This window comes from Lampetra planeri, chromosome 4 (assembly GCF_965212315.1).
Source record: "Lampetra planeri chromosome 4, kcLamPlan1.2.h2, whole genome shotgun sequence".
Taxonomy (NCBI): domain Eukaryota; kingdom Metazoa; phylum Chordata; class Hyperoartia; order Petromyzontiformes; family Petromyzontidae; genus Lampetra; species Lampetra planeri.
The window spans coordinates 5,408,700-5,424,628 of record NC_136110.1 but is presented as its reverse complement, the minus strand read 5'-3'; the positions used below and the strand labels follow the sequence as shown (position 1 = coordinate 5,424,628).

Below are 15,929 nucleotides of genomic sequence, written 5' to 3'. Positions count from 1 at the left end.
CGTTCAGTGGTAGGGCCGTGGTGCAGTGGTTTTCACCACTGTGCTCTCAGCTCGGCTACCTAAGTTCAATTCCCAGGCAAGGCAAATATCAGCGGCGAGTAATATTTGAAACGATCCTAGCCTCTCCCTTACACCAGCCCGGACTGACCAGTGTGGTAAAAAATGGTGAAACAACCTCCTTGACTAATAGTGAATGAGGATGCCTTTATCAAGGAGTGGAATGAGATGAAGCTATCAACTACTATTTATATATGAACATTACCAACAATATAGTCATCTTAGCTATGGGAATCATGTTTCTACTCATATCACCATGATTTATGCGATTCTCAAATGTGTTAGCTATTTACTGTTTAATACTTGGTAGCATATGAAAAAATCATAAATGTCATTTCTTTTTGGTGGTGTGCTGTGCTACATCTTCAAGAACATTTCCACGTGATTTTTATTTAATGATCACAAAAGGGCGAGTCATGCCGCCTGTTGACATTAAGGTTTATTTCTTCAAGAAAACTTTTGTATACCTATCCACTTTCAAAGAGCAACCTTATTAAGAACAGAGGATGGCATCATTATTCTCGTAATTAAAATCACCCCTGGGTTTCAATCAACGTGAGTGAAAAGCCATTTTCCACGCACACTTTGTTCATTTTTTTTTATCAAATCACATTCAGAGATACATCATTTAAACCATTCTGGGCCCTAATGGCCACAACGAGTTTTTTTTTTTGAGACATGCTTTCTGAAAGGTAATAGGTCTCCACATCTTTCTTGTGGTCACCGTGCAATTAACTGCAATGACCTTAGCTGGCCACATGATTATTTTAACCAGTGTGCAGTTTATCTGCAAAGCCATTATTGGCAGCTCTTGCTCGACCCAAATCTCATTTGGCGCCTGGAATCGAGTAATTAAAATACACTAGACAAACACACTCGGCTAACGGGGAAAAATTAGATTGGATTATGGTCATTAGTATACACTTTGTGGGCTGCGACTTACTCAAAGATCTATTGCACGTCTCTTTATTGCAAAGGTATACTGGGTGTTTTTAAATGAATGTGGGAGGGTGATTGTCTTAGTGCTCCAGATGCTAAAATGCATTACCAGTAGAAAAAAAACCTTCCCACAATATTAGATATACATTTGTTGTGCATGCTCAGCACACAATCTGGCACACTTCAATTTCCCCCAACATATTTCTTTACTTGCAGTAGTCCCCTTCTTCCAATTCTCATGTGTGAATTATGATTGCCGTGGCCAAATAAACTCTTTGAATACTAATTTACAATTTGAAGCTCTCATTAACATGACCTGCATGAAAATAAGAGTTATCGTGCAAAACAAAACAAAACACGGGACCTTTTTACAAATTGATAAATTAACTTTGTCATACCATAAGGCGGGTCCACTAAGCCAAATCCAAAAGAGGCAACATTCAACACATTTGAATACGGGAAGGAGAGGATATTTAATACTCATCACAAACAAGGCCAACATGAATTAACATAACACTTGCACATTTATATTGCTCTCTGCTGCCGCCTCATTTAATGATGCAACCTTTTGGCATTTCATCTGAATGCTAAAAACAAATAATAATAATATGAGTAGGCAATGTGTGCCAAAGTTAGTCCAAATTTGCCAAATTATATGAATTATCTTCTTGGTTCTTTCGGTAAAGTCACGTAGAATGGAAATAATAAAATAATAAAAATAAAATTATTCTCACGACGTTTCTTTTATTATGTTTTAATTTTATTATTTTATTATTTCCATTCTACGTGACTTTAACGAAAGAACCAAGAAGATGAATCCCTGCAGTCACGAAAGCTTTAAATCGAAAATTATATGAATTACTTATACATTACTTAACTGGGAAAAGCCACAAAGGAGCATTATTGCAACGGACTGGCAAGCTAATGCCCACTTGCAGGCCAGAGCTGTGTTCTCTTTGTACCACAAAAGGACAGCTGCCACCAGGGGTCCCCTTGGCAAGACTACTGCAGGGCGCCTCGAGATGTACTGCATTTGGAGGCATGGCGCAGAATTCATTGATGAAGATGCTAATCCACCGCTCGATGAAAGCCTCCCCATTCCGTGTCAATCATCGGTAGTTGTTTGACCATACTTCACCACATTTAACAATTGCAGATTGATGAGGGTGGGTCCGAGGACCAGTTCAGAGGTCACATACCAGTGATGTTAGCTGTGGACGGTAATCGAACTCAGGTCGCTGGGCTCACAACGCAGTGCCCTAACCATGACGGCGGCGCTCCACCCAGGAATGCTAAAACTATATTCTTAGGTTGTTTTCGGTAAAGTCACGTAGGTAAAACATTAAAATTAATAAAAGTAAAATAAAATAAAAATCACGACGTTTCGGAGGCAACACAAGCTTCCGTCTTCAGGTGGAACCGTCACAGCCACGACAGCTGTATCGTTTCGGAGGCAACACGAGCTGTATCATTTACTTGATACAGCTGTCGTGGCTGTGACGGTTCCACCTGAAGACGGAAGCTTGTGTTGCCTCCGAAACGTCGTGATTTTTTATTTTATTTTACTTTTATTAATTTTAATGTTTTACCTACGTGACTTTACCGAAAAAACCTAAGAATATGAATCCTTGCAGTCACGAAAGCTTCAAATCTAGAATTAATGCTAAAACTACTTTGGGCAAAATAACCAGGCGATTGAGACAATCAATGACAGCCACATAAGCGCTGTACTGGTTCTCTTTAGTGACAGGTATGGAAAAAACCCCATTAAAATACAACATTTCGTGTTGTTGTCGTATGGCTACTGTTGATGACGAGACAAGCGAGAATGGGTGTTATCAGATAAACACATTAACGCGTCATGTATGTGTAAGCGAGAGGCTCCGACAGACAGGTAATCATATGAATGCGCTTGTGTGGGAGCTGCATTGTCATACAAGGCTGACCGCTGCATTTTTTGTGGCCATTACCCCCGCCGTGCTAAAGGTACTGATTTGCATTTGAAGGCGAACGACGGCGGTTGTGCCTTTTTGAGATGCCGCGCCGTCTACTTGCGTTGATAAAAAAACAAACAAAAATGTGGTCGACAGTGAGAGAAGTTTCAGTAAAAATCGGACTGATTGTCTGAAATGTACCGAACACGCGTGGAACAAGCTCCGGTTGAACTAACGCTGGCGAACGGCCGGACAGTCGCCACGTCGAGGAGACGCGACCAAGCGAGATGGGTGGTGGCATCTCGGGCAATGTCTGCGGGTATCATCGGCTCTGCTGGACAGTGACATGTGGTGGGCTCTAAATGTTAATTGCGACGACTAAAGGTGAAGAGTAAATGAAGCATTTGAAGGTCACAAGGCAGTATGGGGAACACAGGGAGGGCATTGAGACACAAATACAATGACTGCAATCAGCAACTGATGCAACGTAATGCAGCATTTGTTGAAAAGCACTGCAGGAATCAATATTGAAACAAACCGATTGTTTTAGAAGAGGGTCACAGTGGCAATCAGAAAGAAACTATACTCAATTGATGTATGAATACAAAAGTCAAAAGTCAAAGTGATTTCCTTGCTCAAACAAGCATGAAGGCAGTGCTCATTTCCATGTGGCAGCTTTTGAGTCAGTGGTGCCATTTCCACATTCCTTCGGTGACAATCACTGTTTACTTGCCATAAAGCAATAACAATTGTATTGACCCTGCAGGGATGATGGGCCGAGTCAACCACCAACCAGGATTTAACTCACAACCTCCTGATTGTGAGCCACTTGCTTCACAACTGAGCCACCTGGCTGGCTGTATTAATACCTTTAAATGTATTCCTGCAAGCCCCTATTAATATGCAATATCTCAAACACGTTTGTCTCCAAAGATTATATTTTCTTAGTACGCTACATCGTTCATAAATGTCGCAAAGTATTTAGCACGACTTTCGGAAAAATATAAATTTCCGAAATATAGTATTCGTACTTAAAATCTGACGTTATCTTCCTTGACCTTGTGATATGAATTGACAGGGCATGCTGATCATAGAAAGATAACAGTGACCTTACACCTCCAACTGAAGTTTTGGACAATAAGACCGCTGCAATGTTGCGTGTGTGAACAAGAAATCGCCTTTTGACCTACCCAGTGTTCATTTACAATACGAATGGCACTGGGCTTCCAAAAAGGTCTCCTGGATATATTCAGGGACCACCACAGTGTTAAACGCTGTTTGTGAAATACTGCATCCCTCGGCAAATAACTCATTATAGGTGGGGGGGGGGGTTGTGCTCGGTGGAATGTAATCTTCTGTGAAGCATTCATAGTAGCTCAAAAATAATAATGTATCGTGAACATTTCTGGCAACCGTGTATTTAACATTGATATTCGTTGCAATTAGCACTTTATGTTTTATAAACAGTATGCACAGTGATGCAAAGATACAAAATTGGAAATGGGTGAATGGAAAAAGTATGCTTTATGAAACCGTTGAATAGTCAAATGTTATTGTCTTCTTGGGTTATATTTCATTTATATTGATATATGGTATATGCATTCATGTAGGTGATGGTATTTTGGTCCTTACAATAATAAATACTTCTCCCCATCGTTGCCACATTACAAATATTCCTTGATACATTTACGGTGCTTTAATATCCTGACCACTTCCTCATCGATCAAAAATGTATTTGCACTTTATTCGTGTGGTGTTTGTTTTCACACATTGTGGCCTTCCCGTGTTATGCACAATTTCTGCAAAACCAATCCTGCCAAGTCCATGAAACCAGTTTCTGCACGATTGCTTTTCTGTATGTGGTGGAATGGGTGGAGCCGATTCTCATCATGAAAAAAAACCTTCCAGGCAATCAGTCGCTGGAAGAGTGCATTCTGACGTCATCACGCTCACTCCATCAAACTATAAACTATCAAACTAAAACTATTTTTTTTATTTTACCAGGTAAGGCCCACTGAGAGGTTTTTTTTCAGAAGCAACCTGGCCACAAATGATAGCTCAACAAAGTGGCTTATCATGTAGAAATTTAGAGCAGCAATATACTCTAAACGCATGTCTCTCAATGTGGAGGGAAAAACCGAAGGACCCAGAGAAAAATCCACACGACCACGGGGAAAACATGCAAACTCCAAATTTACACGTGTCAGGGTCGGCATTGAGCCCACGATCTCTTGTATACCAGGCAGAGGTCGCAAACGGGTTTTGATTCCTTACCCGTACCCGTACCCGGCCGCACCAGGGTCGCAAATGGGTACCCGGCCGGGTACGGGTACCCGTTCCCTACCCGTACCCTACCCGAAATGAGTGACAAACGGTTACTCACCAGTGACTCACGGCCTACCCGTACCCGGCCGCACCAGGGTCGCAAACGGCTACCCGTACCCATACCCGGCCGAGTACGGGTAGCCGGGTATCGGGTAGGGTACGGGTATCGGGTACCCGGTTGCGACCTCTGATACCAGGCAAGGTAGTTAACATGTTGCCACCGGACCGATATGACCACCTACCCTTCTACTCCACCCTACCCACCCATCTCGCATGCAACAACAGACACCATTAGCCACTCAGCCATGGTGACATCACCACGGCGCTTGTGCCAGGCTATGTGCATGTTGAGGCTATGTGAAGTATTGAAGACTCATTGGCAGGTCAAATGACAGATCGAGGTGTTATGAGTTGACCGACTGAGAGGACTTGCTGTGCTCCTCACTGTGCCAACTTGCTATATTGTGTCCACCTGGTGCTCCTGGTCACTGTTGTTGAGTGTCGCTCCTCTGACCTCCATTGTTGTTGGAGGGCAACTACCTCCAACTGCCTAGTAGCGTTCTTCACACGCCTCCTCCACAAATGCTGCTCTTGACGCTGCTGGCAGTGAGATCGGCAAGTCCACTCGGCTCCATAATCCTCCTGTACCGCATCAGTCTGTATCTTCTGTAGCCGATGTCACACCTGTTTATGCTCCAATATATGGCCAAACAAAAGCTGTTTGGGAATGTGGGCTACATGACCCGGCCAAAGCAGCCTTTGCCTGCCAGAGGAGCTCACTGATAGGACTGTGTCCATATATTTCAAGGAACTGTGAACTCCTCATACGTTCCAGTCTGATTAAACCCAAGATGGATGATAGGCCTGCCAGCCATAGCGTTTCAAACTGGGGGAGATGTTCTTTTAGAGGGGTCCATGCTTCACAAGCATAGCTAAGGGAGTACATCACTTTGGCGGAGAAAACTCAGAGCTTCATATTGAGCAAAAAGCCAGGTAGCACACACACAAATGCTAATGCATAGCAAGTCTCACATAAACACACACGCTACTGTGTGTGAATGTGTTTGTCAATTATAGAGGGTGTTTGTTCTGCCCTCCACAAAAGTGCAGATTGTAGCACTAAGTCGCAAAAATGAAGACAGTGTTGAAGATGACAAAGATGATGATAGTGGTGATGTCAACAATAATACTGTTTTCAATAATCTTGACTTAAAGCTTTCGTGACTGCAGGAATTCATATTGAATTTTTTTTTGTTCTACGTGACTTTACTGAAAGACCCAAAGAATATGTTTTCAATGATATTGAAGATGATAATGGTGATGATAGTCATGACTATTCGTGATGATAAAATAGGATAATAACAATGGTGGTATTTATTATTATTTTAATAATCAATTCAGATGATCATAAATAAAAAATATGACGATAACAATTAGATCCAAGCCACTAAGTGGTGAATGTCATGGTTACGCACGATGGCGGAGAGTGTCCTGCACGCGTGTGGGAAGCTTCCAACATCGCTGACTTCGCCCTAACGCCGCCCTCACACCGCCCACTGTTGCCGTTCTGCAATTGTGGCGTGAGAAAAGTGGCGAAATAGATGCGGTTTTGTGCACAATGGGCCACATGTATTATAGAATGTGGAGCGGGTCACATTTTGTATGGAAGCGGACGTCAATCCAACTAAAGTTATGCAACGATAGCCAAAACCTTTCATCTTCATACGTGACAATCCCAGAATACCAAAATTTAAATAAAATGAAGGCAATGGTACACCCCTTCAATTGCTTGCTCATGCCACAACGAGAGTGAAATGCAGTGGGGGCTTTTGTTCAACTCTTCCACGCGTGTTGACCAGACATATTGGAAGAGTTGGACGCCCCCACACTTTAGCCCACCACATTCGACCTGCGGATGGACGTACCGTGGTGCCCCCATATCACATTGCTGGGTGGACAGAGGCTGGGGATTTGAGAAACTTGCACCATTGTTTCGATCTGCCTTGCCGACAGATCTAATAGAACCCGACGACCTCTGAATTGCAAGGTCAACGTGCTGACCATTACACCACTGCAACCTGTCTGAATGAGCCATTGTAATGTATAGGTAAAACATTTAAAAATAACCTTTTCATGTTTTTTTTCCGATTTAAAGCTTTCGTGACTGCAGGGATTCATCTTCTTGGTTCTTTCGGTAAAGTCACGTAGAAGGGAAATAATAAAATAATAATACATTATTTCTTTCTACGTGACTTTACCGAAAGAACCAAGAAGATGCTTTTTTTGTTGCAAAAATGGCCGCGTTGTGTTGGTGATACTTTTTTACTGCAATGTCCTACGATGGAAAAGAGGCAGTTTTAGCATGAAAGTGTCATTATTGTACTGTGCATTATATCAGTGTGATGGAGAACCTGATTGGAAAATAACTTATCGCCCAGCTGGATTCTGGGGCAGGTTGACATTGAGTAGAGTAAACGAGAGCGGTACAACTGATTGTACACTCGACTTGGAGCAGCCAGTTCTATTTTTAGATCCATCAGCTATAAAACTGTGGCGGAGTTTCCGTAGACTCCACAGCTTCGGAGAATATATCTATTCGGGCATAGTATTTCATAATGATACTATGTTGACCAATGTACACAAGCACAAATCACAAAGAACTCAACACACCTATCAATTAAACTGCCCTAAATGGAATCATAAATAATAGATGACGTTTTGGGCAATTAACCTTTTTCATAGTAGACATCCCTCTGTGATGATGAAGGGTCAAGAAGGGCCATTTCCTGAAGTGTCACGTATTTCATTTTTCGCCCTGTTAAGGCATTATTATTATTGATGAAAATACGGAGTTTTCGTCCTTCTGGCATAATCCCATCCAGTTATGACAGTACAATTTGAATACAGTTGCTTGCTCACATAATGTGTAAACGTACATATGTTTATAGGCAATAGTCTTGAGGCAATGCGGATTTAATTGTATTTGAAATCCATTATCAGGTTACAATTTCAAAGAGAAAAGAAACAAAAATATGTTGCAATGAGCTAATGTGGAGGCATGTGTCCGATTCTGCGTGTGCATGTTGAACTTGATTCGTCCATAGCCCACCGTGCTAATCGGAAGTGCGGGCAAAGCGCGACAAACTAAACACAACAAGCAGTTCTGTTTTCAATCTAGATTCGAACGTTCATATCTCCAGCGGCTTCTAATATTGGAAGGAAAGGCGTTCCGGATGGCAACAGAAACGCATTTGAAAGCGCGCAATGTGGTGTGGTGATGACTCGGTTGAAGGTAAAGGTGCCGGTCTGAAATTGCTTGCTCAGGCTGCTGCTGGTGAAAGGGCATCTACTAGAGGGTGTTGACGAGAGCTCCTCTCGAGGGCATTTGGCCTACTTTTATATTGCTGGATAAAAGTGTTGAAAGAGGTGAAAATACTTTACTCTACTTTACGCAACCTGCACATTGACAATCTCCAATCCTACGGGGGTGTATTAATATTATTTGGGTCTTTCGGCATTAATAATGCAATTATGCGTTAAGAGAAGCTACATTTTTAAAACAGAGTAGTCAGTGTGAAACCATGCAGGCTTTATTAATGCCCCACTTAAAACCTTTGAGCAGCCATCGAATTAAAGTTGGTTATGATGCATGTAAATGAGTCATCTTGCATTTCGCGTAAATGTCTTAATGCTTTTGCGTTAGTGTAGCTAAGGATGTCATTATGAAGCTTAAAGCCAACGTTCTTGGAAACATTCAACATACATAACCGTTTAGGCACTTACAATGTTTGTTCAACGGTACTTATTTGACTCGAAACAATATATCATTAAACCAACCAATTAAAAATGCAATGAGAATAACATATATGAGACTGTGTGTTCATTCAAAATAATTGACTTCAAAATCATTTACAGTTTAGGTAATTGGAAGGGCAAACATTGTACTCAATGTATATAATTATGTGCATGTGAAGTACGGTCAATTATCTCTGGACGCCTAAAAGCCTATAGCTACAGCCATTTTAGATATGCAAAATGTCCCAAGCACCCATTATTTCACATTACCAGTGGCTGGGAATTTAGCATCAGTGATGTGCGCACGAGGGTCTATGATTAGCATGTGCCCTTTACAGTTGGCTGTGGCCTTCGACTCCAGAGTGTCTTCCAAACCTGGCCAGTGAAAGATGATGCATTCCCGAGTTTACTTGAGCAGGCACCTCTTCAGATTATACAGTGGCCTTTCTGGGAATTCCCTCGTCTCAAAATTGCCGCAAGACATGCTGCAGAGCGGCGAGAACGGAGACAAATTACAAACCAAATGCATTTTCGCTCAATGAAAGTCTAATCGAATGCATCTGCTCGTCACCCCTAAAATTTGAGATTGCATTGAAAACACACACAAGGGCTGTGCCCATGACGTACCAATTGATTTATACAGACGCAGAGCCACCCCCCAACCTCCACTTACAGTAATATGTACTTTATTGTTCATGAATCAATGCACGAAGGTCAGATAAAATGCCAATAGCATTGCAAACGAATGTGGGCTAATTATGCACTTTGTAAGTCTGCTGGTGCTGTTGTTTTTGTCTTATAGAAAGAAAATGCAATGTCTCTGGTTCTATGAAAATATTTAAGTAAACGGCGTATGTTTTGACTGCCATATACACGTTTAGCCAATACAATGCTGGATGACGGGATCCTCGTACCAAGCGGGTCGTCGTAGGCGTTATTTGACCAAACCTCACCCCCATGGTCAATGTTGGTTTGAGAAGCTTGTGAAGATATAGTGGTCGTGAATTATTTGTTGTGCAATCGTGTGTACATAGGCATGTAGATGAGCTTGTCCTCGAACTGGCACGCTACATTTGTGCCATGCTCGTGTTTACTGTTTGCCAGCTCAATGTGTGACCAATGTGGAAAATTGAATATTGTAATTGATCATTTTCCATGCAGCTGACATTACCTGCAGTGACCACACCTGCTGTGTAAAGAAACAAAAACCATCTGCTCCGATATTTATGTGAAAAAGATTTGTCCCTTTAAAAAAAAAATCCCCTTTATAATTGATGACATTTATAATACTGTGCAGTAATTACTGTATGTATGCACGATGCAGTCAACATTTCCTAATATGCTCATTCTTTTTATAATTCCAAAAAACCTTGCAAAGATACCTTAACTATAACCCAAGCTGTATACTCTACATTAAACATGCACAGTATTAAAATTTCTGCATGCATTCGTTTCACCCCTTTGTGCATGTCTGTGCATACCCGTAAGTGTACACTGCTTGAATGAGAAACGCTTGGCTTGCCAAATTCAATCCTCCAGGTAATTGCAAACGAAGTTACAAAATGACTGAATAGTCAATCATAGTCTCAAGGTGCAGCCGGTTCTGCTTTACAAACGTGGCCAACGAGATCAACCTCAATTAACAGCAACAGATGCAGCATTCATCAGCTGTCAATATCATCATTAGAGTGGCAGTCAAGTGGCTGCCCACAAGCCCCAATTCCAAGGGAGACATCCGTATATTTACGTTTTACCCTAACTGCTGCATCCCAAGTACCAGGCGCTGTTCAAGACTTGCAGTATGCAGTTATTATAATTTATTTGCAATGTACTTCATGTTCATTTATTCTGAAGAGTGAAGACATTAAAATTCCATTAGCCTGCTCATTATTGAGGACATTGTCTGATTTAAAATAATGCACAGAATGTAGTGCCTTTAAATATATACTTTATAGGGGAGTAGAAGTGAGTTTTAATTGCCTCGGTTAATGGACTTTATCAGTTCTTTTTTTACGCTCAAGTATTCCGCAGAGATGGTATAATGACCCATTCTGGACTAGTAATATTAACCTGTCAGTTAGCAATACATGGACACCGGAGGAAGGGTAATTTTTGAAAATGTAAGGCTTTCCAACATATTTCTGGCTACTTTAATATAAGGCAAATGTACTTAGTGGCCTGCCTTACTTAAATCACAATGTACCACAGGCAATGATACATGAAATGATTTTGCTACCATTAACCATGCCGCAAAAGCCGGACGGAATATATTTAGTGCACCAAGAACGACCCAGTACATTACTGAATTCTACAGCAGAAACACTTGGAAAGTATGTACCATGTGAGAACAAACCAATCAAAGCATATATTGAATTCTATTTCTCGACTTATAATCAAACACATCACAAATGCAGTATTGAATAACACATTCACATGTTGATAACGATTGTGAGTGATTGACAGCTGATATTTTATAGTCTTTGGTTTTATGAGCTCCCTGTAGACAATTTTAAAGTAATTTACTCCATGACAAGGTGTAAGACGGAAAACTAGCAAATGTGCTTTTATTTTTTTTAACACAATAATACATTGATTACTTTTATTCTCATACATAAAAAATAACCCATAATTATTTTAGAGACCTGAATATTTTTTTTACTTTCGCTTAAGCCTGCAAATGTTTTTTTTATGATACTGATCAATGACAAATGTAAGAATTTGGAGAGATTAATTATGGGTACTTTACAAGCTCAAAAATTGTATCTTTAAAGCTCGCCTTGATTTTCTATTTTTTCTACAATTGGTCTCCTGCGAAGAAGCACACCGCAGTGCTTCAGAGTACACGGCCCAGGCGTTGAGATTAAATTCAGAAACTGGCACCTTGCCTGCAGCCGGGCTTGATAAAGTGCACCATATAATCGTCTCTAGGGCTAATATGGTCATACTCATTGCGTTGATTGACAGTCGGATTTGCCGTTACAGATCCCTCTGCAAACACTGAGTGCTCCTCCTGGATACGAGCCAATTCCCGCATCTCCTCCGGAGGAATCCTCACAGCAGCAGCAGCAGCTGTCCTACTATTCACAACCTCCGGTGGCCGGCCACGGAATTCACCCAGCGCAGGCGATGCTGTCCGCTCACGGAGCGGCCCTCTCCACGCAGGGGTCCCAGGCGTGCCGGCACTTGCCGGGGCTGCCCCCACCAGCACCGTCACCGCGTAACGCGCTGCTTCTGCCCCTGCAGCAGCAGCAGCACCACGCCACTGCCGCCACCGACAACCTCATCCCAGGCATAGCGCAGGCTGCGTCGCAGCACGGCATCGCTGAGCAGCAGAGGTAATGCAGCCGAGAGAGGAATCAAAAGAGTGGCAAAGCAAAGCAAAGCAGGAGTTCTAGAACGAGTGCGTGTACATACAAAGACAATGATCTCCCCCACCCCACCCCACCCCACTTATCCGTACAGACTGTTGGGTAAAGAGTGCTGTTAGCGAGGACCTGTTAAAGGCTGACAATGGTGCACAAGAGGGTGATGGTGCCAATATCAAACAGGGCAGCTCGGAGTAGTGGATGAGTGCGTGTGTATGTACCGTATGTGAACGCATACAAAGATTCCCAGAGGTTATTATACCCCTCCGGCCATGCAGACTGTTGGGGCAAATGCCGCGAGTGAGCAGCAATTAAAGCCGGCATAGCGCACGAGGGAGGGGGGGTGATGTGGCCAACACCACTCCCAGCTGCCTTTGTCTTTTTCCCAGGAACTGATGTTCACACATTGCGCCAAGTACTGAGTCAACCCAGGACCGGTTGAGATAATCATCACGGATGTTAGCCGTGGCCGGGAATCGAACTCAGGTTCACCGGGTTCGTAGCACCCTGCTCTAACCACTGCGCTACTGCTCCCCTTACCCAGGTGTGCAGACACACATTCTAGCGTGCGCGTAATCTTTATTTTCAATAACCCTTATGGAAGAACTTAAAAATAAATATATAATTGGCTTCTCATTTTATAGTCTCAATGTCTTTGCACCACCCCATTCAAAACAAACAAACCAACAAAAACTTCAAAAGCATTTCATCATCTCTTCGACAAAAGACCCTTAGAATGTTGGCACTGAACATCATTTCGGTTAGAAACAAGAATAATTCCACAACATACGGAAGGAAAGAAAAAATATCCAAAATAAATAAGTGTGCAGCATTATCCACTGCTGGATGAATGCCTCCCAAGAGGCTCACGAACATGTGCTGTTATAATCCACCGCACACCTGGACCTCCCACTGGTCGCCTTAGCATGAATAAATATCAACAAAACATTTCGCCAATACCAATTTTGTTCCATGATTTGAAATAGGTACAACAATACAAGTGCATTTATTCTCACCACGGTATTAATTTTAAACATTTTGATTGGTATGAGTTTCTGAATACCAGCTTTATATACTGCATGAGTATTGCATTTGAAAGTTACCCTTAGGACTGTTAGGAAATGGTGTTTTGGAAGGGCATTGGGTTAAATCTTTACTCCACCGTTTGAATGAAAATGTGTTAGTGTGGTTTTACTCCAGACTTCCCAAGTCAGATGGAGTCATAAAAATGAATTATGCATGACAGAACAGTATAAATTACCACATCAGCAGTCCTGGTCACGCCTGATGTGGGAATCCTGAAAATACATTGGCCAACAGGTTTCCCACCACATGTGGAGTGAAAATTAAACCCTGGACCACCCAAGCCTGAAAATGTGTAATGTTTCAATGTGCGTTTCTATCCCAAGGGAAGGTCCATGCACCTACACTGAAAATACTATTGAAATTTCAAGAGGCTGAATATTCCCATCAAGAATATATGGACAAATAAAGATGATCAAACTTTTGAGCATCTATTGGGATCGCAGAGTTAAACGTGAAGCAAGCATCGTCAAGACGTCCCAATCACTTAACAGCAAACCACGTAGAATAATCGTGTGAAATATAACACGTGGGCGAAAAAGAATATATTTTATTGATGCTTGACAAACGTTGAGCATCTCGATTTTGAGTTTCATGTACATATATAAAAAGTAACATGATAAAAATAACAAATATTATTAATGCCGAAACTAGACTGCATAGGCTGATTGTGTTATTGTTTAAAGATATTTGAAGTGCAGTTTTTATTCAAACAACACGTGCTAACCTGAGAAGCATTGCAATTAGTATTGTATTGTCATGTTATCACTTAAGCCATTACGCACTTGAGTGAATATCAGTGTACGATAAAACAGTTGTTTGTCGTGTAATTGCTTTCTTTTAAGTTTCTGGAGACAAGCAGCATTAGAAGTTGAAGCATTTGTACTATTGAGCCGCTGACTGAGTGGTGTGTGTGTGTAATATATAACATTGGGGAAGCACCTTAAGCCATGTGAACATTCGTTGACTATTAAAACATGAACTTAGACGTTCCAACATTGGGATATGGGCCAAAAGTGGCATGTCCCCTTCAGCATGAGTTTCCACAAGCAGAACCTTTGGCAACTCATAAGGCATATTTTGCATGACAGAGTCGATACGTGTATGTACTGTACATAGTAAGCAAAACCTCTGGGGGAAAAGGTTTGAGAAAAGGAGGGCATATTATCGTGAGGTCATCAATCTTAAAAATAATAATTCAATGGGAGAAACCTTAAGTTGTAAGAGGATTTGTGGTAATGAGTCAGCCTGCACTAATTGAGAACGCAACGTTAATGATAGCTATCATTAACTACAGTTCAATGTATCTGCTGTATCAAACCTGCAGGCACATTGGTATTTCTCATCTTTAAAAAAAACTTAAATAATGTGTATGTGCCAAATGTAATACAAACATAGTTACATTTAGTCTAGGCATTAAACGTTTTTTCACTGGTTTGTTCTGGTTTTTTGCTCTTAGAACTTTAAATGTGTCTGTGTCAATGTTTTATGGCTTTATTGGCTTTGGTTTAGTTCTGAGAGCTGTTGAAATTTTTTTCATCACACCGTAAGTGACATTTAAGTTGTTGTAGAGATGATGTTTTGTATGGTTACTATGGTAAATGAGCAGATACCAAACTGTTGAGTGAATATTTCTGTAAGCCTAGCTGTATACAATTAGAGTGTATTTGGCACCAATTTGTTTCTATTAAAGTATTTTAATTAACCTGTCATGCTTCTTATTTTTACACGTGTTGTACACGGAAATATTCTCCGAATTAATTCACATTCAAAACGACTATTCATGATGTTTTTCTACACAAAAACATATACTCTATCTTGTAGATATTAACACAGGCAAAGAAGTACACTATTCTGCAATTTATGTAACATTTAACGTTTTGTATATATAAATAACATCCATGAATAAATAGAATTCCAAAAATATCTATATTTCATTATAAAAGTTGATCACAAAAGCAACATTGCACTTTTTATATAAAACTCGTATCCCAAATGTGTTTCCCTTATACATTGATATCTAACTTATCGTTCGAGAAACATTGAGAAAGCAATTCACTTCACATGGCAAGAATGGGCCATGGTTGGATATCTTTGGTGGGTGACAGACTCTATGCAGGAGGGACACATTATTTAAAATTGGATACTCTGACACTAAAGCACTCATGGTTATAGACACTGGAAAAAATGCTGCATTGAGAGAGACCAACAAATACATCCATACATTTTCCAGCAACATTGTGACTCCAATGCACCGCACGTGTTGCTTATTCATGTAGAATGCACTCAACTGGAAAAATAGATATATATTTAAGGGCAGCGTAACATGGTGTTTGCACAAAACTGGAAAAGGCTCTGACAAGCATGGCATAGGTATGGTCTCCATGGTTTACCAGGTAGGCCTGATTGACAGCCTTAAGTACGGGGCTCG

General features: G+C 41.2%; 1 protein-coding gene across 1 annotated transcript in view; it reads left to right on the top strand.

The window, feature by feature from the left end:
- Positions 1 to 12,389, top strand: part of LOC144717488 (leucine-rich repeat transmembrane neuronal protein 4-like) — a 34,988-nt gene extending 22,599 nt beyond the window's left edge. The window contains exon 2 of the mRNA XM_078592858.1: positions 12,015 to 12,389. Coding sequence (XP_078448984.1) covers positions 12,015 to 12,389 — 375 coding nt within the window. The remainder of the gene's footprint in view (positions 1 to 12,014) is intronic.
- Positions 12,390 to 15,929: the final 3,540 nt, after the last annotated feature.